Here is a 27,844-nt window from a genome sequence, read left to right as displayed (position 1 = left end):
CAACATAGTAAGAATGTACACGCCCATGTCTATAACAAGCCCTGCCACTGTGGCTTCAAAATCCAAAGGCACATTATCTCTGTAGGTTAACCAAGTTGCTTCTCTTTTTCTCTAGCAGTCACCAAAGTGACCATGAAGTATACCATGATCAGTATAGTGACTTCATTTTTAAAACTCAGGAGACTTGTATCCTCAGTGACTTAGGTGAACTCGTAACATGACTGATAAAACCAAAGGCCTGATGCTAAAGTTTCTAAGACATTTGGGAAGATTATTCATGTCAATATAAAGCATTTAGGACTCTTAGGAATGAAATTCATGGAGGGAAAAAAAAAGGGTTAATAAAGTGAAGAATACCCAATATGTTTTACTCTTCTGGCTTAGCTGCAGTTTTGATACAGTATCAACAGATTTCTGAAGTTAACCATTCCTTCGAGAAAGGGGAGATGGCGTAAAAGGTACCAAAAAGAATCTCACACTCTCATGAATTACAATTCAACTCTTTTATTCAATTCTCCAAGTTAGTGGGACAGGGATCATCATGACTGTTAACACCACATGTGGACATCACTCCATTGCACATCCGTGCTGATCCATCCTTTCTTCCCTTCATTGTTAAGGAGGCATTATCAAAAGGCTAAGTGCTCCCATGAGAGGCAAGAGAAGACCTGCTGCTGTTGTAGAAAAACCTAAAGAAACAAATCATTGAAGAAGTTAACCTTTGCTCCACAATATGAACATCAGAAATGCAAGCAGACATCATAAAAAAAAAAAACATTGCCGTATCCAGCACCTATCTGGCTTCCCTGATAGCTGCAACAAGACACACCAAGGACTAAGCCATGGGTACCAAACTCCTCTTCTGACCTTGGAAAAGGCCTTTCCAGGTCAAAGAGTGAGATGCAGTGTGGGTTGTGTTCTGAAGATAAAATCTAGTTCCTGTTACCTTTCCAGTGGGTAGAGTTCAATCTCTGCACCTGGTGATCCAGTATCTTCCACACGCCTTAGATTCCTGTGGAAATATTTCATGTGGAGGAAAAATTGTGTAAAAGTTTAGCAAAGTCAAACTGCAGACTTTTCCTGCCTAGTTCTCCCCCTGATAAAACTTCAGCACTTGCCATCCAGTAAACAACCATTTCCATTTGGGCATGGACAAGCATTCCTACATCACATCACAACTACACTACCCCTCCCTTACAATGTTGTAAAGGTCGGTGGGCAGGGTAACCGTAACATTTCTGTTGTTTCTGTTGCCTTGTGTTGGTTAGATGCATGGGAAAATATATACACAAGCACATTGAATTTCCTCCTAAAACTCACAAAATCCAAGTTTCAGGCTTAATGCACAATACCACTGAACAGAAAGAATCCAGAGAATAAAGACTACCAGGCAGTGTTCTGCACAGTAGCAGCGAGGAGGGGAAACTGCCCACACCTTCTTGGACAAGCACACTTCTTGTAAGTGAAGTATTTACGGATATGAAATATATACAGCTGCAGTCAGTGTGGTATTCCTCATCAAGGTGTAACTGAAACATTAATCTGGACTCCTGGCTTCCCACTACATTGGTATGACAGAACCAAAAGGATAACTGTGAATACAGCTACTGCTTAGGCTTCTTTCTCTGCTTCAGAGCATCTTCCTATTCAGTACATGTAACACCATGGACAGTTTTCACCTCTTCAGTTCCTCTCTCCCCAGAATTTAACTGTTTTACAACACAGATCAACTAAGCATCATAAAAGCTCAGCAGTGTCACTGTTTCCAGGAAATCTGCATAGAAGAAATGCATGACTGGCCAAAGAGGTAGCAACAACTGGGTTACTGGCTTATGTAATATGGATCTTCCCTCCTTCTCCAACAACAAATGATAATTTGTACAAGAGGGATTGTCCTAACCAATTCTGGAAATTAGCATGTATGCCTGGAAATTTACAAATGCAAGAATTAATTTATTATTTAAATTTATATATTACAACAGTGAATGAGGTTTACATTGGATATGAGGAGGAATTTGTTCATAGAAGGGTTGTCAAGCATTGCAATGGGCTGCCCAGGGAGGCGATGGAATCACCTGGAGATGTTTACGACTGGATGTGGCACTCAATGCCATGGTCTGCCTGACAAGATGGTAATTTGTTCAAAGGCTGGGACTTGATGCTCTCAGAGGTCTGTTCCAACCTAACTGGTACTGTGATCCTGTAAAGTTAGTTTCTTGCTATTAGAACACTTTATTGAAAAAAAAAATCCAATGACCTTTTAATAAAACATTTCTTTTCCATTCCTGCATTAAAAATCTCAATTATATTGTAATTTGTCTAACACAAAAATGCTTTTTCTTAGCTGTTCTGCTTCCTATAGAAATGGATAAGAGTATTATATATTTAACTGCCTTCCAAATAAGCAAAAAAATATCTATTACCCTAAGACAGAATACTGTACCATAGCTGCATACAGCAACCTGGCTCCAAATAAAAAAGCAGACACACAGAAATTCACATAAATCTTTTATAAACCCTTCATGCACAGACTTGGCAGAGCTTAATACAGACATATTACTATGCAGACTGTATATTCTAGTAACACTTGTACTGTTTCTAAAGGGAACAAAGGAGGGACACAGAAATACCTTGAAAATGCCTTGCATGGGTGCAATGTGAATTTTAACTTTTTCATCAGCCTAATGCATCACCTACTATTCAGTCAGCATGAGGAACCTATCCATTTCCTCCTTTCACAAATATCACCCCTTGCCTGCCTCTGAAAGTCTATGACAAGAACAGGAAATAATCTGTCTTCTTCAAATCTCTACCACATCAAAGCTGCACAAAACAGGATGATAGGGGTATGTCACATCTAAAAGAAAAAAAAAAATAAAACCAGAACTCTTTTATACTGACAGACACATGGAGAACCATGGAGGATCTGAAAGTGTTCTAGATGCTGTCCTGTTTATAACAAAATTCTTTCCTGACCAGTGACTGTCACCTTGGTCTCTGCTCATCAAAAAAGCTCACATACATTTATGTGCCTCTCTCTCCTCTATGCTGAGAAGCAGCAGTTACAGGTGTACTGGGGCCAAACAAGCCCATGCCCATGGCCAGAGGAACACCCTTCTTCCCAAATGTTACTGTCATGTAAACTCAGTGCAGTAACACCTTTAATCCACATGACCATCAATTCAAGTAGGCAGGTGCTACATTTAGTTTGTGCCTCAATGGAACTTTCAGCTCTTCTCCCCAAGATCCAGTTCCCAAAGGCCAGTATGCCTAGCATATATTACATGCGGAAAGTCTGGTGAGATTCCTCCCACCAGCTGGGAATGCTCAAGATCAGCAAAAACTGTTTTCCTGCCTCATTCTCTCTCTGATGACAGATTGACATAGGCTTCAGATTCCTTTGCCTCTAGTATCAGAAATTATTTCTCTTCATCACATCTCCAGCCTGACTGGATTTAAAACCCTTTCTCTATGAGCTCTGTCTCACATACAGACTTTGCTCATTATTACATTTAAGACTGCAAGCAATTCTCTATCCAAAATATTTTCCATTTTGGACATGCAATCTCATTTCACTCTGTAAAAATTCAGTTCTGGGATTTCCAACCTGTGGTCCACAGAATTTTTTCAAAGGTTGTATGATAACTAAGAATCTAATGAGAAAAGCACACCAGTTGTCCATGGTCCTAAGTGGTACCTGATGTGTACTGGAGACTATTTAGCTGCCTGGATATCAAAATTCAGATCCCGCTTCGTTCCTGTATATAAGTGTTGTTCCTGATTTTAGTGTGACTACTCCAAGTAAAATGAGAAAACAGAATTTGGAATTTATCTACTAATACTTAGCTGTAAATTAAGTAAAAACATTTATGAAAATACAGAAGCCACTGCTGCATTCTGCATATTAGTATATATACTGACAAAATTCCTTTTTCCCAATCCATTTGGACACGCTTCTCCATATTATCAGCTGATCCAGATTCAAATTTCTCATATGTCAGGCAGTTTGTCAGTGCTTCTAGTGCTCTTTCCTCTTATTTTCTTTTCAGAAGGAGCCGTCATTCTACTAGAAAGTCAGCATTTTAATCTCTAGTAGGAGAATTACTTAGCGTGGAGGTTTTGTTACGGTGGAACATCCTGATGATATCTGCAACAATAACTACTTATGGTGTCTACATTAGTGGTCTCCAAAGATGAGACCACGCTCCCCAGGAAGCTTTGCAAGACAATCTATAAGGCTGCAGGATGAAAAAGGTTTTTTCACCATTAATAAATACAGTTAAATAAACGTTTCAAAAATAAACTTCATTTAATCTTTACCTCATCCTTTTTTAACTTCTTGGGTTTATATAAGTTTTACTATGTATGTAGTAATACACATATTTGGGAAAACTATTGGGGTGCATGCTCAAAATGTTTTTTCTGATAGGAATCAAAGAAGTTACAGAGCCATTTAGAACTGAAGAGGTGGCTGACACTACCAACTCCTAACTATTAACTCAGAAACATTATATAATTTGCATTTCCCACTTCCAAAAAGAATTTTAACTCTTGGTGATTCGAACCTTTTTTTCTATCTTGAGATTTAGGAAATCTCCAAAAATAACACTGTTCTTTATTATCATGGCATTTCTAAGGCATTTATATATACACACACATATGTTGTTCATAAGTAGCAAAAAAAGCAGTTGGGCTCTCAGCCTATGAGGCTGATCATTGGCTGATGGTAAGGATCTTTGTTACCTTCATAAAATAAAATTCCATAGGATTGCAGGATCTTCCTCATCCATTCCTTAGTTTTTAAACTAGATTACAATAAACATTTCACCAACGGCACAAATATGAACAGTCTTCTGTGGAGCACAGAATGACTGGGCTAGATACATTCCTTTCAGCCTTATTTTCCAGTACTCTAAATATGTGGTGATTTTGGTGAAATTTCATTTTTTAGACAAGTAAAGTTAGATGGGAAACTGGAATGTTCGATCAAAGATGAGAATTAGGACATCAGGTAACCAAACACTAACTGAGATAGATCAAGGTGCCTCTTGTATTACAAGCAGTCTTTTGATGGTCAGAATTCTGTAAATCAGACTCACCATTCAAAGGGACAGTTCAGGGACTCTGCCTCTCTTCTCCATTCCCCTTACTCCAGTTAGTATTTTGCAATCCATTTCTCCCAGTACTGGAGGTTCTCAGGTCACAGTCATGAGTGTCTTCTGCTGCTGCTGCTGCCACCTACCAGTTTTATTATTCTGTTGCAGCAGAAGGGCATATAGAAGAAGTTCTAGTTCAGCATGCATGTAATCATCATCCCTTGTCTAAGAAGTCATGGCCTATTCAAGTTCTACATTTCCCCATACACTAGGCAAAGCACTGGGCACAACCAAGATCAACACAAGGCTTTGAAAGCTACTCCATAAAGAGGAAGGAGCATGATCTGTAAAACCACCTTTGAAACCACATTAAATATTACAACTTTAACTATTACAGAATGCAGTACATTTTGGTAAACTCTCCCCACCAAAGATGAATTGCAGACTCTGCAAAGAACTAGTACTGTATTTCTTTCAAGAAAATCTTCACATAATATATATCTAAAATCAGGTTAGAGATGCAAAACTGTGATCCAACATGAATTAATGAATAAATCTGAGGAAAAAAAAATTATTTGTAGACATTATTACAAACCCCAAAAAGACACCCAACCACATGCCTGAAAGTGTTACACCCGTGTCCTATAGCAGCTGATGCACAAAAATATACACAAATAAAGGAATAGGCCTGCCCAATGCTGAGACGCAAGAAGTGGGTGTGTCTGAAAGGAAAAAGCATTGGAAATGTAAGTATAACAGGTTTGTAAAATTACCTTGCAAGTAAAATTAAAAGACACAAATTATACACTCAATTATACCAATGAAATTGGATACCACTCCTCTGACTTCCACAGAGTGATTCCAGGTTTATCTCAGTGTAATTGAGAGCAAAATTTGGCTCTAAAATTATTCCCTCCCACCTTAACTTGAAGCTACAATTTATTATATTGCTGATAAGTTTGCTTTCTTTCAGGAAAATATAAACTGAGACTATGAAAAATTGACTATTTTATGATGGTATAGAGGAGTAATTAATGTACACAGAAAAATAATCTGAAACAAGTGCTAATTCTTTACAGATGTCATAGGAATATAATATTGAATAAGGAAAATTGGAAGCCTGTTTGTAGGCTAATATTCTTCAACTTGGAAGGGTATTCCAATTGTCTGATATTTTACCTCTGTGTAAAATAGGAAGATTCTCCCCCTTAAATTAAGTAAAAATATATTAAGTACCCAGTACTTTTACATTGTTTGAGATTAGGGAGAGAGTTACCAGAGAAGGATAAAATGTACAAGTGCTTTGATACAGCAGTAAGAGCAAGATAAAATGTGTCACCCCATCCTCCCAAACAGAAATCATCAGCTCAACAGTCTTTTTCTGCAGCACACATATTCTTCCATCTGTCCTCTTTATAGGATCATGCTCTATTGAATTTTAATAGAATTAGCATTCTTAGTACTAGTTTTTCATTCCTATTAACTACTTACTTCTGCAGTTATATTTCATGTTCACTTAGCAAATGGAAAGCAACATATCTTTCCAAAATCTAAGCTAAAACAGTATACTTGAAGACAATCTAAAACTGATAAAGAGGAAGTGGAATTAATGTATTACAAAACTATCCCTCATACAGTTGCATAGGGGACTCACTTTTGTCTCACCTGAGTAAAGTAAAGCACAATGACAGTTTTCTTAAAAGTCAACAAGTGTAAGGAGGGGAAATAATGAAGTAAAGCAGGGTTTTCTCTAAATCCGGTTAAAGAAATCATTCAACAAGTATCACCAAAATGAACTGATGGGAAGAAAGGAAGGCAGACAAGTTAGCAAACTTATGAAGGTTAGAATAAGAGCAGAAAAGTGTCAATTTACCTGACAACAGGTCGGTTTTGGATGTCACCAAACTGCTGCATTTACCATTTTACCCGCTTGCATTACTGGGGGGAAAAGTTTAGGAAGGAACATTCGCAAGGATTTTTCATAAGTTCTCACTCTTGCCATCAGAAAGGGGAGAAGGGGTTTTCTCTGGATTGTTTGACTTTTTTTGGCTCCTGAAAAGTTTTGCAAAGAACAGTAACAAAGTGTGAACTGTTAGAACACATTTCTGTAAAAAAGGGGAGAATAAGTCACCCAAAATAGCGCAACAACAAATCCCACCCGAAATCCGCACAGTTAATTTGTGTCATTGTTTTAAACAAATAAACAAAACAAAAACTTTTCAACTCAAATTAGAAACATGGGAGGCTTGGAGACTTCCAACAGCAGATCCACCATTAGAATGCTCCAAAAGTCATCAAAAGTTTAAGATAGATTTAAAGAAATTAAAAAAAAAGAAAAGGCAGCAAACACCTGGTTATAAATCCTGCAGTGTTCAGTTTAAAACAATTCCTAGAACAGTGAAAAAATTAAAAATTAAAAAAGACAGTAGCAACAGAAGTTACCTGTCCGAGCACCTACTATTCCATAGAGAGAACAGGAGTGGGTCGTGTGTCTCACACCAGCCATAAAGCCCATAAACCTTCTCAAAAAGAGTGAGCCATGAGAAAGATACTGTACAATCTGTTTTCAAAGTCTCTCTAAGCCCTTATTGTCCCTTATACATTTAACTGACAGATTTTTGCAATGAGGGAATTTAGCAAGTGTCACTGGTTTCATTTGTTGGATTTTGCAGTCCAGTATTAACATCTGAAGAAGCATCTCCTTTGCGTCTGACATACCCAGATGTTCCAGAGGTTATTTTCCAGGTAAATATCACACAGCAAAGATAGCACATGAAATGGGAGAAAAGGCTTCAAGAGTGACCGTCAACTCAGAACAAAAAATGTTAACAGTCAATGAAAACATCAAGCATTGACACTGTTTTACAGATAAGGTGTTGTAACATTACAAGAAAAGATTTTATAAAACACATTAAAGAATTAAATACAAGGATTAAGATACAATCCATACATTGACAGCAAGACATGAATTACAAACACATTAAGTTGAACAGAAGAAAATCACCAGTGTTACAGAGAACAAAATTTCATCAGATGTAATTTAAGAAACTTATTCTTGCAAATGAGTTTATAACTGGCTCTTTCAAACATTAAAATATACAAAAATAGTTGTATCACCATCAGCTGTATTGGTACCACTGTAATCCACCACTATGTTGACCATTTTTTCAGCACATGATTCCAAACCCACATATGGAGGTAGTGTTAGTGCAACTGTATAGAAGTTTAGCACGTGATTTTCAGCACACAGAACTGAAGAAAATAAAGTGTATAAAGCTGACATCTGTGGAGTTCACCTTCAATGGGAAACACTGCCTGATTACCACAGGCTAGGTTTGTTGGTGTTTTTCCCTTTGAGTAAAAATGAGACACCCCTTGCATCCCCAGGCCATTCTTTGCATTTCACTGTTTCAGGAGCAATGAGTAAGTAGGGAGTAAATACATGAGACAAGTGTGCCCATTTGTACAAATGACCCCTCAAGCAAGGTTTTCATGCAGCATCAATACCCAATATCCAAACACACACACATGATGTTTCAAATCCTGTTTCCCTCTGTGACCACTATGCATGCATAGACTTCTCTCCAAACTAGTAATGGAAGCACCAACCAGAAGAGCAGCTTATGAGAAGGGAGTCAAACGGCAAATCTCTCAACCCACTTGGTCTTTTTTAAAAAAATCTTATATTTACTTCATGAATTTTACAGCTGTGAGGTGTAACCTAGACATTTTGAAAGGGTGCTAGAAATGTAAGGTTCCTGTGAGCTACAAGATACTACAGGAACTCAAAAAAATAATCCAGAATATTCAGTTAACTTTCATCTAAAAGATGTTTCCTGTGATAGAAACACGAAGGCCTTTGTATACCAACTAGCACCTGTTTACTCCCTGCTGTTATTCCACATGTGCTCAATGTATGTCACAGCTAGAAAGGGAAGGATTGATCCTATCAGCCTGTCAAGGAATGCAGGCACCTACCAGTAAAAAGGAAGAGACAAAAAAAGAAAAAGCAACAAAAAAGAGCCACCCTCCACCCCAAATTCCCCTTGGATAAACAAGCAAGGGAAGTAGAGCTCTTAGAATAGAGTTTACTGCTCAGTGACTAAAGAATTAGGTTACTTTCATGTTCTGTCGTTCTGTAACTCTTCACAGAGGTTGAAGACCTTTATATTCTTCAGGTATAACCTGTGCACTTGAAGGCTCAGTAAGAAGGATTTGAAAATACCTTTTTACTGCTGAAGATCGTTTTTTTGCTGGACCAGTTGGTCCACCTTCCTGCTTAACACCAACAGTCAACCTTTCACTTGATTTTAATAATAATATTTAATTCTACAAAAAAAAAAAAAAAGCCATTTTATTACATTCCTTTTAAAATAAAAAAACCAAACTGTACAAAGAAGCATGATCAAACCTCCATAAAGTAGGTTAATACTGTTCTGTTTATTGCCTCTTGAAGACTCTCTGCATAGTGTCCGTGAGTTGTGTTTAAGGTCCAAGTGAAGGTAAAACAGCAGAGCAGCAGAGAGGTGAGGAAGGGCCACAGAGGTGGGCAGTGCAGAACCTCAGAGGGTACATGGGACATGCTCCATTAAAGTATCCAGAAAACAGCAGCATTGCACACACACAACCCCCCTCCAAACAAACCTATTTTCACAAGATGATTTTTCAATTGTAAACGTTTTACTTTTTGTTTTTAAAAAAGAGGCTTATCTTTATATATATATTTATATATATATATATAGTTCCAGGGCTTTATGAACCCCAAGAATAAGAGGGGAATGAAAAGGGAGAAGGAGGAGGAAAAGGAGGAGGAAGACAGGGACTGAAAAATGGACTCAGTATCTGTTTTGGTTATCTGTTTTACAAACCAGCTCAAGGCTAATGAGAAAATGCACAGCCAGAAGGATTAAGGAAAATCAGGAAGTCTGTGAAAAAATTAGGAGCTGAACAGCCAACATCCTCAAAAAAATAAAGAAAAACAATTGTGCACACACAAACACACACGAGTGTGTGCAATCACACTACGTACATGTAAGGGCCTAGGATCAATCCCTTAATTGTTTTTGGACCTAGGTTTTTTTTTTTTCTTCTTTTTTTAAACTCTGGCTGAGCTCTCTTTTTTTTCTTTCTTTTCCTTCTTTTTTTTTTTTTCCTTTTTTAAATCTGACACATTTTCCAAAGCTAAGAACTGAATATTTCTCCCCAGTTATATACTCTTTGGATTTATGCCAACATCAGTTTTTTATGTTCAGTGGGGAAAAAGTAAGCCTGGTAAGTATTGTATGAACTGTAGCTTTATTCTAAAATTCCTCTGGATGACTAACCACTTTTAACCAGCTCTTCCCTCCTCCACACCTTACCACATTCCTCCCTCCAAAAAAAAGCAAATAAAAACAAACAAACAACCCCCCCCACCAATGTACAGGCTACAACTCAGTGTTTTCTTAACAAACAGTCTGCGGTGTTTTCACTTTGGCCACTGTTAAAGATGCAGGCATAGAGAAGGGAGTGTTGGACTAGCATGTATTAAAGAAAAAGGAACATTAACATTGCAGATCTCTCTCAGAAAGACTAAAACACTAACAAATACAAGTCGATGCACGTTTGCTTTAAACTAGTGTAATTCTTTTTCACATTTTTAGATTAAACATCATTTTTGTATACCAAACATTACAGTGCTGTTTATCTCCTCCAACCATGCAAAAATAGTTAAAAACGTGCCACTTCTGCCCACAAATAGAATATGACCAATTCCCCTATATACCTTCCAAAATGAGGATTTGAAATGAGAAAAACAGAAGTATCCTCCTTTAAAACTTTATAAAGGAATTTAGACATAAAGCTGCCACTTAATACCAAGATGGTACAATCTACAGATTTTTACAGAAAGTTCACATTAAGTCAACTGATACTTCTCTCAGCTTCATCATTTGAAAGGCCGTATCCTGCAAGGTCAGAAAGTGATGACTTTAAAAGGATCCTGAACTTACAGCTCCCATCTACAAGAGTAGGAACAGTAGGTGTCCAGGAATTTTGAAATACTTGGTATTTAACACCTTCAACTCACACAAAGAATTTGAGGCACTCGGCAATTTACAGGATCAAGCCTTACAGAGGTAGAAGAGACTTAACTTAACTGGTGCAATAATTCACAGAAGTTTCTAGAGAGCTGCCAGACAACTTTCTGAAAATCTTCAAGTGTGAATCACGCTTCAATGCTTGCCTGTGAAGACACATGAACTGCAATATATCTGGGGACCAAAGCAGCATCCAAATAAAATTACTGCTTGGTTACGAACTGAGCATCTCCACTGTAAAACTGATGAAGAACTTAAGACAATTTAATGTTCTGCAAATAAGTAGGGACAGCAATCACAGCACGTGTGCCTTTTACTTTTACTCTCTTGACTGACACACCCACCCCCCTTTCCTCATTCCTCTGAGCGTCTCTGATAAACAGCATTGCAAGTTGGTTTAAAAAAAAATTTTACAAGAGAGAGTTCTGTTGGTCACCTATTTACACGTGGCATCACTCCACAAGGAGCTTGATCTCATTGGCTATTAGCTGGTTCATGTTGAAGAGAGCCCCCGGGAGCTTGGTGAGCAACTCTCTCTCCGTGGTCTCAGGGTCGCTGTCGACAGAGCTGGAGCTAGCACTCATGTTGTCGACAGCGGCCCCAGCTGGAGGGCCCAGCTCTGGCTCGCTAGTCTCACTGGCCGTGGACACCACGGAGAGCAAGGACATGCGCCGCGTCAAGCGGCCGGGGGCCAGCAGGGAAGCGGCATAGTCCGCTATGATACCAGCTACGTCTAAATTACAAGCCTTGTCAAAGGCAATGAAACCTACATTTGCATTGGCCTCGCAGACGTAGAATGAGCCGTCGTCCTTCATCAGCAGGTCAATGCCGCACACATCCATCCCCAGGATGTTTGACACTTGGACTGCCAACTGCTTGCCTTGTTCACTCAGCGAGCACATCATTCCTACACCACCTGGAAAAAGTGAAAAGAACTTGCTGTCTGCACTCAGGTCACAAGTGACTGACATCCTTCTCAACCAGGCAGTGCTTTTTGATTGGGAAGCTTCAAAGTCAGCCTGCAAGCACACTGCTGATGACTTAGAAAGCAACCTCCTTTCCACAGTGACTACTAATGAACTTGATGCCACACTAGGATTTCAAAAGATTCTGATCTGTCTTTGGCAGGTCAAGATTATGATTTGTTTAAAAAGAGTTAAGTGATGACTTTTTAGTCAAGAAAAAATACACATCTTTATGATCCCAGGATATTAAAAAAATGAATTAACAAACCATCCTTGTTCCTTCTAAGGAAGAGGTTTTCAAGAAGCGTTCTAGCTCACAATAAATATTTCAACAAAATTAAACCTAGAACTCTTGGTAAGACTACAACTCTAACTGTAGATATAATTGAGGGGAATGGCAATTAAAACATTATCATCATCTGCTCACATACCTCTCAACTTCCTATCACAGGTTACTGTCTCTAAAGCAAGAATTAGGGAACATTTGTGTCTGAACCTCAGCTGGTCAGGTTCACAGTCCACCAACTAAATATTAACTGGCTCAAGCTTCATCTATCACAATACTTAAATTGAAAAATAACCCAAATAATAAGAAACAAAAAGAAAATTAACAGAAAAATCTTTCAGGCTGTATTTCCTCTGCATGAAGTAGTAACTAAAATCTCTTAGGCATTCTAACCAAAACTGCACTATACATGAACACATTTTATGCCATCCCTGCTCACGTTCAGTACAGTTTCACCCAGGCACCCTCAAGCGTCTTTCCTCCTTTTACCCTCAGAAACCCTCAAGTCCAACACCCAAACCTATGCAGAATCTCAGTTTTGAGCATGCAGTAACCTCCTCTTTCTCCCAGATATGGTCTTTGTGGGAAGAGGTAGCAGGGAAGAACCTGAAAACTTAAGGCAGCACAGAAAATGCACAGCGTAATCCAATTATTTATTGCCTTCAACAGCTTCCTCACTTAACATTTTCTTCTACTCTCTTGCCAAATGACTGACTCCTCCACCTCCCTTTAGTGTTGCTTTCTGTCTTCCTTCATTTTCTGTTCCTCTCAACAGGATGAAACAAATGATAACATGGCATTAGCATTAAATTGCCATTACCACCAAATTGCCATTACCACATCAGTTGCTCCATTTGTGTTCTAGAACTTTCCCCTGTTTGTCATCATCCCATCTATCAAACACTTTGAGCAAAGATCATCTCTCCTCCTGTGTTTGCTCAACATGCTTCTTACTTAATCCTTATTCTCATGTTTCCCCTTTAAACCCCCAGCAGTAAGCACAATTAACATAAAATAACACCTGCAGCTTATTTCAGTCAGCTTTGTGATTTTTCAACTGAGTTGAAATATTCTGATCAAAACTATGAGCAATGCTTTTCCTACCAAGTGAGCAGTTACTCTGCATCCTCCCATCTGTCGAGCAGCGGAGCATGGTGCCCACCACACGGCCTCCCACTACGATGACACGCACATCCTTGCCATGGGACTCCTTAACGTATTTTTGAAATAAGTAAGGGGCATCGTGACGGATCAAATGGCTTAGGTCTGCCAAATGGTGCTTGTCTCGTGCCAGGAACACAGCTTTACCTGTATGGAGGAAAGAACATCGGTGTGTTGAAAGCAGCTACCTATCTGAGCTGCATCAATGACTCAGCACATGAAAGTCAAACCTCTGACCAGCACACTGCCTATTCTCAGAGGCCCCATCTGTAGCTTATATCCATTTACAAATTCTTCCATGGACAACAGTATTCCACTGATTCAGTGCTTTTAAGTGTTCAAGTACTGACAGAGCTAGGAGACTTGAGTTTAAAAAAAAGAAAAAGAAAGAAGCAAGGAAAAAGAAAAAAGCTTTAGATAAAGGAGATGGTCTTGCAGTTTCAACTTCTATTGGTACAAGTCCTTAGTGAGAGGGGAAAAAAAGGAAGAAATACTTAAAGAGCAACCGACATGTAATTAATAACAATTTTGTTCATCCAAGAGGACAGGACCCACAGCCTACAGCTTTGACACACAGGAACCAACAACATGAAACTGTGGAACACTTGGCATCTAAGAACTCTGAAGTCTCTAGTGTGCCACTGCAGAACCACTCATTCCTCTGTTAGAAAGTTCCTGAGAGCTGCTCTTCCCAATACTTAAAACAGCTCACAACTCCAGAATGAGGTCTGCAGTGGAACAACTACATTCAGAGGAAAATGTTCCACTCCACAGTATCCAAGATAATTTAGAAGAAGATTCCATAAGACATAAAATGAATGGATTATCCCACAACTCAAAAAAACCCTCTTGACAAATCACCAGGTTTTCTGCAAGCAAACATCTCTAGGACTTGGATTTTTTAACCTGAAATAAGTATCTTCATTCCCTTTCATTTTTAGAGCACACCAAAGACTTGTTTGCTCTTTTCTGGTTGTATTCATACTGGTTAAAGTCATCCCTGAACCAGACTCTACTACTTTCTATCCAATTTCCACTCTCACAAGACTGCATCCCATTCCATCTTTACCTACATTTCCCAACTTCTTTTCCCCTTTCCTGAAGGCTCTATGTCATATTAGATTTATGCTTTGCAATAAGGCTGCACACTTTCTCTTGAAGCAGAACTGTCATTCAATTCTGTTATGGTGTTAACAGAGTACAAACATGAATTGATAAACTGCCCTCCTTAAGTAAGAGAACAAAAATGCAGCAGAAGCAGAACTAGGATAAATAATGTGTAAAGAATTCCACCACATGTCCCTGTGCCCTACTAGAGCAGCCTCTGTTTAGATAGGATTTAAGGTCTCCATAACACAGAACACTGCTTGAGGAACATGGAATTTCTCATTACAGAGACATGAGAATGTAAGCTTAAAATTCACAAAAAGAAAAAACCTCTATGTTCTTTCTCCCACTCCAAACTTTAACAATTCTACAGGCAATTAATAATCCTACTGTATTCCTGAAATGGAAAAGGAAGAATGGTGCCTTGGAGAGGAACTATTTAGTTCTTGCAAATTATCCAGCACCATGACATCTTGGCAAAACCAGGACTGGCCTATTTGCTGCAGCTGCAAGCTGTACAGAAAATTGGCCTAGAAGAGTATGGCTTTTATTCATCAGCCAGTACACCTATGACCACATTTGCCTATTTATTTTAAATATAATTTGCAAATGGCTGTTCTTCAATTAATTTGAAAAAGTTTCCCCAATTCTCTTAATGTGAAAAGATATGTACTTTGCATAAATTTGCATTAAAATACCTGGAGTTTAAAGTGGTCTAAAGCAAAACTTGTAAACAGATTTACAGGAATCCTGGCTAAAAAAGGGAGCAGAAAACTAAACTGCTGTTTCTTTTAGAGCTAGAACTCTAAAATTATTTAGTAGATCTTCACTAGAAACAGTGTTAAGTCAAATCCACTGTCTCAGATATTCCACAGCTGTCAAATTCACCTTGCTGCAACATCAAACCTCACCTTGGCTTTAGAGCTCCACCCACACTTTAAAACCACACTAACAGGAATTAATACTAACAGCAGCAGGTCTGATTTTCCTCAGCCCCAGCGTTTTGCTCTTTTCCATTATATCAACACAAGTATTTGTGCAAGTAAGTGCTAAATCACGTAAGGAATTAATCTGAGTAAAAATAACCCATCTAGATCCATTCAACATCAGTTCCTGAATCCACTTACTACATGGCTACAGAAGCACTCATGCCAGCAGAAGAGAAGCATCAAAGCAGCAGAGAGTGAGAGCAAACTGACAGAGAGAAAAGAGTGGTGTTCTCTAGTTATGATTTTGTCTGAAGTAACTCCTGGTTTTGTGCCTTATCTTTATTTTTAGTTTCTTTATAGATCTAGTATTTATTAAATTTGTTTGAAAGTATATTAGAAACAGAGAAACTTCCTCTGCAAATAACCTCTGAAATTGATTTAAACATGGCTTCCTTCAGTAACCATTATTTAACACTAAATTAAGTTGATGTTTGTTTCATACTCAACACTTAAAAGACTAACAACACAGCAACTTAATCTGAACCTGCAGTAATACCACTGACAATGTCAGAGGTATTTTTCTGAAAAACGGAGATTCAGTTTTATAAACAATATGTAAGATTTGAATTAAATCAGAATCCTAATTATAGACAAAGTCAAGTAGGAAAGAAGTCACTGCATGAACTGAGATTTCATTTCTTAGGCCTATTTAAAAAATCCATGTAGGCTTCTTTCAACTTCATGAAGGCCAGACCTCCCATTATTCTAGTTCAAAGCTTTCCTCATAGAAGTCACCAATGCACCATAATTTTGAACACTTTCCCTTTGAATGCAGCCTTTGCAAGACTGGGTTCTACTAAAACTGTTTCCCAGTGCTGCAGCCTATTCAACATTCAGCATTCAAGGGTGGTAGAATTTAGATGTATTGGAAAGAAGTCCAACACCTAACAGATCTTCTTAACTCTCATTCCTTGATGAGACAAAAACTTGGGAGTGCTGCTCAGAATACTCCTTGCCCTCACCCCTGACCTCACACCCACCTCGATGACCCCGCGTGTTCTTCACCACCATAGGGAACTCCAGCACTTCCGCCTCATCAATCATTTTGGAAAAATTCTCATGACCACCTGGCAAAAAGAAAACCAACAACATTATGTGCCACCAGTCTGCTGTGGCCAAATTTGGGATGTAATTGCCATACATTCCTCCCACCCTTACAGCTTAGATAATGCAGAAAAATCATCAGTTAGGAGGACCTTGGTCATGGAGCATGGATCAGACTTTGAAGGTGTTTGTGGCATGTGGGATACTAAGACCTACTTGCTTTGGAATTGAAGACACAAATTGACAAAGGCCTCTCGATCACAATCCCAAAAGGCTCAATCTAATCTTCCAAATCCAAATGCCCCAATTCTACCATCGTATTCCAGTTTATCACTTTTACTTTATCAACTTCCATCTTTTCAAATATCTAACAGGAAAACAGCAGACTCATAACACTAGTAACAGTTCCATCCACACTACTAACCAGGAAAGCAACACAGAACACAATGACAAGGCATAATCCACAGAGCAGCAACAACCCAGACCTTGTCAATCCACCTCCCCACTTCTGAAGGTTTAAGTCTCCTGTATTTCATTCTCCCTATATCCTGAAGTACTACTTTAAACCCTTAATCTCATTGCATCTCTAAGGACCTTAGAGTGTAGCTTTTAATGGCCATTCACGCAATTATGGTTGATACTTCAAGGTTACTTGAGTTCAAGTCAAAGAAGGCTGACCACAGCACAAGAAATACAGATGAGAAAAGTCAGCAGACAAAGGGACAAGTTCCCTCTAACACATTGTGCAGTAAAGTGCAGAAGTCAAGCCAAGACACAAAGTCACAAAGCCAGCAGCAGCCATCACGACCCTGCCATGGAGTTTAATGTATGTCATGGAGTAACATGTCATTCAGCACATCCTGCTTTACTTGGCAAAGTCAGCTCTCACATATAACTTGATACTTGCAGTTTAAAAAAACAAAAAGAAAAAAAGAAAAGAAAGTCATGCTTCTGTCAAATTCCAGAGGCAGACACTAACAGAAGTGGGAGGGAGTTATGACCAAACAGGTATGTACTGCAATTATTAAGCATCATTCCTGGTCTCCCCTTCCCCCCAAAAATTAAAAACTCATTCCTTTCTCAAGAAGTTAGAGCAACCACATGTATAAAGAAAGGGTATGTTTCTTCTCAAATGTGTTTTCATGGTAATTGATGGAAATAGTAATTCATAGTAATTGACAGAAAGCCATGGTTTTGTCACTTTTTTTTCCTCATTTTGTCAAGTTCCCTTTAAAAAAGCCTATTGATGCAATCACACAAAGGGAAGGAACGCACTGGTATTCCCAGAAGGAACAGAAGGTTGAGAGGTATCTACAGTTCTTTAATAGATTGTAATTAAAAGCAGAAAGAGCATCAGGGTAGCTCAGATGAATGGTTCCTCTGATCTAGCACTCTGTCAGGAACCAGAGATAGTAGAGAGTCCAGAGGCAGGAACCATAAACAATAATTAACTGTTTTGGTGGGCAACAAAGCCTAAACTATTGTTAAAAGGTGAACACAAGGACTCATACTCCTTGCTACTCTTGTCCTTTCACAAAAACTGATGTATTTGCAGACATTTTTATTCATATAGGAGTTTAATCTACTTTCAGGTTGTACCAAAGTGTAGTTTTCTGTAGTACTTATGACATTTAGTACCTCAAGCTCTCGTCTGTTGTTTTGGGCAACTGGAAAACACTGGAAAGTATTATAGCACTAACAGCCAAAGTCAGTTGCTTGGAAGGCTGAGGTACAGTTTAAGTACTCTTTTCAAAGCATCAAAAGCTAATCAACAAAGACAAAACCAGAATCTGGATGCCATGACTTTAACTTCTTTTTTTGGTTATTAAACACTTAGCTGTGGAACTGGCCTCATGCTACTTAAATTTCTATGGATTTCCAAAACTTTTATCTTTTGCACTGCAAAAGTGCAAGTTGTCTAGGCAACTATGCTACCCTTTTGATCCAACAGCCTTACCATATGAGAAAGTGTCTGGAAGAGGCACACCATGGCCAGCAAGTTCTTGAAATGTCCAGAACTTGTTGACACAGTTGAGGATGGCTTGAGGACGATTCATCAATCGACAGCCCATCTTCTCTAGGTGGCGAAGGACTGTGATGTCGCTGTCACTCTGGACCCAAGGTGTTGGCACACGCACAACCACCACTTGTGGGTAAGCAGTAATGAGCTCCCCTTTCACCCGGAGACCTGAAGAAGGAAGAGAGAAAAACATCCCAGTGTTAAGTCATAAGGTCTCCAGGAGAAGGTAAACAGGCGCAGAAATACTGCACTATCTGTGATCACAGAGATACCAGACTTCAACAGCAAGTGTTAAAACAGCACAACTCTCCCCAGCACACATCTTGTCAGCTGTGCTGTTTCACTCATGTCACTCTGAACTCACATAAAACTAGGACCAAGCAAAAACCAGACTTAATTAGGGCACAGTCTTGGGCTCCTTCCCAGGGTGATGGGCATTTGTTTACAGGTTGACACTCCACCCTTTCTATGGGTGTAAACTGCATGCTACACTCACATCAGCTGTATCAACAGCTCAGGAGGTTCCTGCCTCCCATCGCTGGTTCTTGCCTACAGGATGCAGTTCATACCTTTCCCAGTCCCAGCTGTATTGATCCCTCTGTTTTTGGCACCACATTACACAACATATTGCCAAAGTGACAGAGACTGGATAAGATCCTTAAAAAAACACAATAAACCAGCAGTATTTTCAGCAGGTCATTTCAACAATCTGATTTATATTAAATTAAGTGGTCAGAAACAATTTTATCAGCAAATAGGGAAGCACCCTGTGACAAAGGCAGGAACAAGAAAGAAAGCCAGCTTTGCCACCAAGATCAATACATTACTTAATCATGACCTATAGTTTTACAGGCTAATTCTCTGAAAAAGAAACACTGAAAGATGAGCTGCAGGAACAGGCATAAGACAGGATTGGACAGAAGGCATCAAGCTCAATGGAGACAGTCTGGAATCTGAGGATGGGAAAAGACAAACAAGGTTTGATATTTACTTTATTTGCCTTATGTTCAAAGCAAAACTTTATGACTTCAGAAAAAAATACTCAGCTCACACTGCTGTCAACACCTTAAGGGTTAAAAAAATAATTAAAAAAAAAAAGTGAGCTGAGAAATCACAGTGCATCTGCATCTTGTGCCTACCAAAGGCCACCTATAACTAGTGAGCTCTAACCAAATTTTTTTACCTGATTACTGTATTCCAAAGATGCTACATTACAAATACAGACTTATATCTACTCTGCATGAAGGCACCGATTGCGAAGCTATATATTTCATTTCAACGTGCATTAGAATTAATTGGGGGAGAACTGGGAGGGAGGGGGGAGAGAAGAAGGGGGATTTCCCCCTCTCTGTACTTCCCTTTTTTCTTTTCTTCTCCCAACCAGGATGTATTTTAGACCTTGCATTAAACATACTGAAGCAACCATCTAACTCCCAAAATGGAAGTTGAAATGTGCTGCCCATTCCTCAGGAGAACACAACCACACTCTGGAAAGGCCAAAACAGAGCCACATCCAATACAAATTCTTTTTTCCAATCCCCACAGCCATAATTGCACAGAGATGAGCAAACATAAGCAGACGAGTGCTCTGGCTGCTCACCTCATTAGCACCAAGCACTGCCGCATTGCAGCTGACATGACTCGCGTGTTTAAGCAAGCAGGCTTCAGAGACACACACACACACACCCCATTTTAGAGAGGCATCTCAAGCAAGATTAAGAACAAGACACTGCTACAAACCTAAGCAGACTGTGAACAGCACAAAATGGACTACAACCTCCTTTAGCCACAAAAGGAGTACAGATTCAGCAAGCAGAAGATTTTTTTACTTATTAGTCAGATTCCATCTTACACATGTATTTTTCCATTTAGGTGCATGCCCAATTACACCCACTTTTTGCCAATGTAATTGCATGCTCATCCTGATCCACATGCAAGCTGTGCAACAATCATTCTAAAAAGGACTGCATTTTCTACACAGCCCCAAAATTGCCACCGTTATCTGTGCTGTGAACCAAAACGACACAGTTTTCCAATTCATAATCTCTCAGACTATTTTGTTGTTTTGCTTTAAAGTCACGCCACATGATGAAGTTTTGCACCATGGATTCTGAAAAAGAAAAAGAGCAGTTTGAGGAGATGTGTTTGTCTCACCTGGAATTCTTCTGAGTACCTGTGATAGACTTGACTATCAGACTGGTGTAAATTTAGCCAGGTCACCATCCCCCCTGAAGTGACTTTGGAAGTACAATGATGTTATCAACAGAACAGTCTGAGCTTTTGTTTCAGATTCAGTCATACTCTCTGGTCTGGATACTGTTCTTCCCAGAACAAAATTTCTCTCCCCTTACAGAAGGCAGTTTACAAACAAAGAGAAGACCTACTCAATGAAATGTATAATCTGAATCACTACTAGTGATATGCACCATAAAAATTAGCTGCAGTCTCCCAGCAACACAGTGCTGCAAACAGAAGCAGCTTTATTACAGTAAAAAGGAGAGGCAGATTCTGCCATTTTGGAACAAGCATGCATTCAGCATTCCATCTGAGACCCATCAGTTAACAATCAGGTTAATGGTCATTATTGCCAAGTGGGCTGATAAAATAATATTTATTCACTGTAATGTGCAGTAAAAGAAAGCAGTAACATAGAAGATCCAGGTCATTATTTCCAAAAGACTGATTCATGAATGTAAAGAAGAGTAAGGGAAAAAAAGACTACAGAGATGTTACATAGTGGTTAAGAGGTAATGGTTTTTTTTTTTTAATCATAGATTGTGCTAAATTGATAGGGACCCACAAGGCTCACCATGTCCAACTCCTATCACTGCACAGAACAGCCCCAATAAGCAGGACACCATGTACCCAGGAGCATTGTCCAAACACTTCTTGAACTCTGACAGGCTTGGTGCTGTGACCACTTTCCTGGGGAGCCTGTTCCAGTGCCCAAACACCCTCTGCGTGAAGAACTTTCTTCTCATATTCAACCTAAACCTCCCCTGACTCAGTTTCAGGCCATTCCCTTGAGTCCTGTCACTGATCAGTACAGAGAAGAGATCAGTGCCTGCCACTCTGCTTCCCCTCATGAGGAAGCTACAGACCACTCAAGGTCTTCCCTCAGCCTCCTCTTCTCCAGGCTGAACTAACCAAGGGACCTGTTTCACAGAGTGGCACACAAAACTGCACACAGCCTAGACGAACACTCCCTTCTTTGCAGTTACAGAGCCATCCTGATCCCAAAACAGTAAAGCAGGTTACACTCACTGTTGCCTGTGGACAATGAACTGACCTCACAAACACACAGAAGGCAGACACTCAGATCATACAGAAATACCTTGACAAATAACAAGTTAATCCATTCATTGACATTTTCAGTGGATGCCCATGACATTGCAGACACAGCAAAGAGACAGCTACATGGTCCTTTGAAGTACCAATAATATAAGCCAGGAAAGGAAAATTCAAGCTTATCCAATACTGTCAACTTTCTCATCATATAACAACCATTTTACCAGTGCCTGAGAAACAATTTCTTAGGTTATCATAAAATATTTGGGTATTCTTTGGTTCTATGATGTAAAGACTCACGAGTTGGAATATAATACAGTAAAAACAGATTTAAACCCTGCTCTTCAACAAGACCTATTCTTTCACTCAGCTTCAGCTGTCTTTGTTCTTCCTCTGCAAGATGAAATTCTCCAAAATGGAACATGGTACACCTATAACATTATACACCAATCATCACAGTATTCAGACAAAGTACAAAGGAATTTTTGCAACGTGAACTGTAATCACTTGGGAATAAACCTCACTAGTTACACCATACCCCTCAAGTTTCTCTCAAAAACAGCTCAAAGTAGCACATGATAGAACTGAGTGGGTAAATGCATGATTATTCATCAGTTGGCCCAGCCACTCCTCCTGCTTTTCACTCCCAAAGAACAGCAGGCAAGCTTAAAATGCAAAGCAACTGGTCTCTGCTAAAAAGGATTATTTGGACCCAAAAGGCAGAGGCCATCACATGAACCCGTGAAAACCACAGAAAACAGAGCATTAAACTGTACTAAAGACAGAAGAAAGAGGCAGAGATGACTACTGCTGTTACCTGTGAGGTCAGAAGATCTGCATCTACACCCTTAGAAAGTTTCTGCGACACTAACCTCCAGCACAGCAGAGCCTATTCACATAGAAAGATATTCATGATGATAGCTGTCTCTCAGAAACCTGATTTAGTACAATTTTAGGGTGGACAAACATACTCGGGGAAAAAAAACACAATGATAGCCTTATGGATGGATAAAAAGGATCAAGATTTCAAGCAACTGTGTGTGGCTTCTGAACATTTTAATTCACATCCAAGCAGTGTTTTAAATTGCTTACATTTTTGAAACTCATTATTCCATTTGCAGCCTACACAAATTCCTTCCAATCTCTACAAGACTCATTCATCAACAGATTAGTAACTACTGCAAAGCAATATCTCGTGTCCAGTCTGCATGTTACAAACAACTGTACTTTTAGTTGAAACAATGCTTTCACAGAAAGAATGTAGTTTCAGAAGATAAGTCTAAAAACTCCAAGATTGCAAGGACATCCAGATGCTTTATATATCTTGATTTAGCAAACATGAGGCACTTTTAACAAAAGATTAAACCTTAGTAATATAAAATAAATTTATAAAAGACAAAGCTTTTCACTGTGCCTGGAGACAGCTGGTACACTGCCTTGTTACCCATGGAAGCTCATGACCTATCAAATCCATTTCTGACCAAACAGATCAAAAGATCAGGAAGGCTCCACAAAAGGTGGTTTTGCCAAAGCTCCCTATGCAGTGCTGCCATGAATTCAGCAACATAAAACATTTTAGTCATCACCTTCTTTCAAATTGACTTCATGTATATATTTCACAGAATTTGTCTGAGAATTGTGTGGCTATGAGAAGTTCCCAAACATGACAACACAGTTAATGTACATGTACATGTAATTCCATGTACAACACGGGTAACTATGCAAAGAATCCTCACTGTGTGGCCTCAGCTGCCACAGGCTGCCATTGTAACTTCAGTGACTACCTCCGTCTTCAGCAAAACCCCCAATAAACACCAGCTCTCTGAAATACATAAGTAAAAAAAAAAGTAGGAAAAAAAGTGATTTAGTATTCAGACAGATCCAGTATGTGGAATACTTTTTCTAACAGGCATACCAGCATTTAAGTGGTTGGTTGGTCATCGTGCATGCAGCACTACAAAAAATAAAATTTGAATCAAATTTCACTAGCATAAAACATACACCAGCTCCCACCACATTTCCAACAGGAGCTAGCAGGGTCTGGGAACTTCCAGATGTATTACCCAGATTTTTCCTCAGAGATCTGTAGGCTACCTTGAAAGTCTCCAGCTCTCAGAACTTTGTTATACAAATTTATTCATCCACCCATCCATGGAGCTGCTAACGTTTCCCAAATGAACAGTCACTCAGCAAGCAGGCTATAATGAATTCAACTCAGTCAGCTGGGAGAAACAGGCAAGCCTTCTATCACACAAACCTTTCCTCGTATTTTGATGATATTACATCCTGCTACTTGCTCTTCACAATTCATCAGTTCTTCTCACAGACATCACTGAATTTTTCTACAAGTCTGGACTCACTCCTGCTCTCAAATCAGTGCATTCCTATTTCATTTGTCCTCCCAATATCTGTCACCCACAAGACACTGCATAATATTTGCATTAAATCATTATAAAGTGTTTAATAATTACTTACAGTTTACTTGCAGGGAATTAAATGTGTTTCACCCTAATTGCCATGTTAAAGCAAGCTTAAAGCTCAGAAGGGAGATTTCCCAAACCTAAATAGCAGATTACTGCAATAACAAGTTATACATTCCTTCACTAAACTCCATCACAACTAAATCTCTAAAATTTTCAAAACTAAGCATACTTCAAATAGTCTTGGCAGAATGTATGTGTCAGAATTAAGGAATAATTAACAGAAGTAGAATTAACATTAATGAAATACTACACTATATCTGAAAAGCTTGCTGCTATATTAATTTAAGTATCTATCCTATAACCCAACTATAAGCAACATAAAATTTCCAGAAATTGGGTAATAAACTTTCTTTTTTTCCAATTTTTTTCAAACCTTCTTTGAAAAACGTAACTTCATTGAAATGTATAAGTATTTTTGAGCAATTGCTAATTTCTGAGGGTTTTGCCAAAGACAGAGGCAGTCACTGAAGTTAAATTCCTCTTCTGAAAAGTGGCTGCTTGTGGCAGCTGTATGTTAGATAAAGTATCACACTTCAAATGCAATTTTATTTGAACCAGAACTTAACCTCTAAAAGGCAGCTAAGCACTGAAATTTTAGAGAACAACCAATTTATTAACATCAAACTTAACTTCCCCCTTTGAAGTTGTACAGGAATTTTTCCTATATCACTTATCACCTGACAGCCAGAGTTTATTAATCTGAACATTAAGTTGTCACAATTCCTCCAAAATGTCACTGCCATGTAAAAGCCTCTTTGGTATCTAGTATTATTAAGCTATTTAATTACTCTAGTGTCCACAGAAACAGATTTCTCCAATAGTTCTGTGCTGGATGTTTTAAGTTCAAATTATCTCCCTTCCTATCCTGCTCACTAGTTTTTTCAAACCAAATTAACAAGTGCTAACATTCAACCCTATGTGTTCAATATGACCTCACCCTCCTTCTCCACAAGAACTTAACCAGAAAGGCTTTCCCACCAAGACACACTTCCATAGCTCAGCAATATCAAGGAAATCACACAGAGCAGAAACAAAACTGATCTCTCTAGAACAGTACTATGCCACTGTATTCTGAAAAAAAAAAAAAGGTATTTTGGAAACCAGAAGCTGTCTATTTAGCAAGCTCTTATGATGAAACCTTTACCTAAACCCACTGCTCAGCACAGATAACACTTCAAAAGCAGACATCTGTTTATAATCCAGACATGATATTTTAGATTCGATATGGTTTAGGTGAGGCCTCTTGTATCTCATTAGAATTTTTGTACAATATTTTCACAAGGTGTTCTCAGAACATTCCTGGGTCAAATAAGCATGACTGATAGAGTTTTAGAAGTCTAAAGCATCCTCAGCAGAGAGAATATCCACTTGTGGCAGGTATCTGTCCTGTATCATCTATCCAGAGCCTACCAACACTGAGAGCCTTAGAAATAACAAGTTCTGGAATCCCTTCCCCAACTCAAACGCAGAAAGGCATAAACACTAAACAATCCCATCCTAATTCAGTGTTACAGAACAAGAACAGAATCATAAAATAATTAAGGCTGTAAAAAACCTGTAAAGTCAAGTCCAACCATTAACACAGAATTGCTAATTATATGTAAACTAACCTTACTGTAAACTAACTCCACTCTTAACATTCAGTCAGTCTTTCCCATGCTTTACATGTGCTGTTTCTGTTCATTCTGAATAGCAGGTGAAGAAAAAAAGTTAAGGATATACCTGAAAAAAAAAGGCTGATTGGAAAGGTCTTTCCAAAAGCAGAAAGAAATCCCAAGGAAGATTTCAAGCAACCCATAACAGGTTCTCCTCCCATCTGAGATGAAGCTAATTTTTTTCCTGTAATATCAAAACCTACTAAATACCTTTAAAATGCCTAACATAATGCACTTCATTTCTCTCTGCTACCAAACAATAACTTCTGACACCAGGAGATGCCACTTATTTACTTAAGCAAAGTGGTGAAGCAAAGTGGAGAAGCATCCACTTCAAGTTTCAATCGCAATTGTAATGAAGACACAGATCCTTCATATCTGTCTCCCATAACAGAAAAGATACCTAGAAGAATGTCTACACCGTCAGAAACTTTTAATAAATTCTATCCAACTCCCTCTCCTTGCAAATTTTTTCCTAAATATATTTAGCTGAACCTGAATTCTGGGGATTGGAAAGATCCCCTCAGTTTATTGTTTTTGACCTGTCACTGGAGTCTAAGGCCTTCCTAGTCAAAATTGCATTCAATTTATGAATTGGAAGCACTTATTTTGGAAACAAATACATCCTTCTTAAAAGAAGAAATTTAGCTGTGATATTTTGGGAAAAAATTGCATTAAAACTGACTCTAAAGCTTGCAGAGATAATATCAATTCCTGTCATTCGGAAGAGTCTGCTGTTTTGTGGGGGTTTTTTAATGTGTCAGAGAAAAACTTGTACTTGGACATATAGTATACAACAGTTCAAGTGTCATCATGAGTACAGTATTTTCCTCCACGAACACCTTCAGTCCTCTAAAAACGTTGTTCTAGACCAAAAGCTATAACCCAAAATTTCTTAGTTTTGACAGACATTAACATAGAACCATACACAAATCAAAGGTAGAGAAGGAAAAATTCCATTTTTCCTACACCTCTGTAAGCCTCCTCTTTCTCACTTTAGCGGGTTAAAACTATACTGCAGTAGCTGTACACATGCTCTATACCCATATTGTAATGAAAATACAGATATAACACTGCAGTATTATTTTGCACCTGATCTGGATGCAGAAGCTTCCACCTAGTCACAAAAACATGTTAACTAATTAAGATACTTACTTAGTATGCTCCCTAATTAATACACCCTATACAATCTATAACTTTCTTCTTGAAAGAAAATGTTCCTCATTATTACACAGTTCTTTCAAGCAGTCCAGTCAAATGAAAAAATCATGTAGTGGTAGTACTGTACTCACAGACACCATGCTAAAGCAAGTAGAAGGGACATCCTCCCCACTTTCAGCTTGTTTTGACCTTTGAAGGCAATACATTTAAGAGATCAGCTAATTTACCACTAATCTCTAGACTGTAAGGGTAATTCTGCGCTTACCAATCCCTACAAGCTGGTAAGTATCTTTATAAACATTTAGTCAACACTACAAGTTCTGAAGCTCTCTTGTCTTTTCTGAAATAATCACTCACCCAATTTACAAAGAAATAAAAATAACTAAGGTCTACAGCTCTCATCACAAATAAGTCAATGGCAGAGAAGAGAAACAAAAGCTTTTTTTACCACTTCAGGTATGTTAAGTCTCCTTAGTTCATTTATCTCTTCCACAGATTACTCAAAGAATCGC

The 27,844-nt window shown here is 38.7% G+C and overlaps 1 protein-coding gene and 1 long non-coding RNA gene across 5 annotated transcripts in view; both read right to left on the bottom strand.

Annotated features, from left to right (window-relative positions):
- Positions 1-484: 484 nt before the first annotated feature.
- LOC128783571 (uncharacterized) lies at positions 485-6,957 on the bottom strand. Its single transcript, XR_008429211.1, has 2 exons — positions 5,100-6,957; positions 485-1,012 (listed from the first exon to the last, which is right to left on the bottom strand). It is a non-coding gene; the product is annotated as an uncharacterized LOC128783571 (long non-coding RNA).
- Positions 6,958-9,517: 2,560 nt separating this feature from the next.
- Positions 9,518-27,844, bottom strand: part of RIMKLB (ribosomal modification protein rimK like family member B) — a 41,706-nt gene continuing 23,379 nt past the window's right edge. For 3 of the 4 annotated variants that reach the window (XM_053934395.1, XM_053934394.1, XM_053934396.1), the window contains exons 4-7: positions 18,683-18,913; positions 16,662-16,748; positions 13,529-13,732; positions 9,518-12,089 (exon numbers count right to left, since the gene is read on the bottom strand). In XM_053934395.1, coding sequence (XP_053790370.1) covers positions 11,626-12,089; positions 13,529-13,732; positions 16,662-16,748; positions 18,683-18,913 — 986 coding nt within the window. In that variant the 3' untranslated portion in view covers positions 9,518-11,625. The remainder of the gene's footprint in view (positions 12,090-13,528; positions 13,733-16,661; positions 16,749-18,682; positions 18,914-27,844) is intronic. The other variant, XM_053934398.1, reaches the window with a different exon arrangement.

This window comes from Vidua chalybeata, chromosome 2, assembly GCF_026979565.1.
Source record: "Vidua chalybeata isolate OUT-0048 chromosome 2, bVidCha1 merged haplotype, whole genome shotgun sequence".
NCBI classification, from domain to species: Eukaryota; Metazoa; Chordata; class Aves; order Passeriformes; family Viduidae; genus Vidua; species Vidua chalybeata.
Note: the sequence above shows the minus strand (reverse complement) of the source record. Positions and strands in the feature narration are given on the sequence as shown.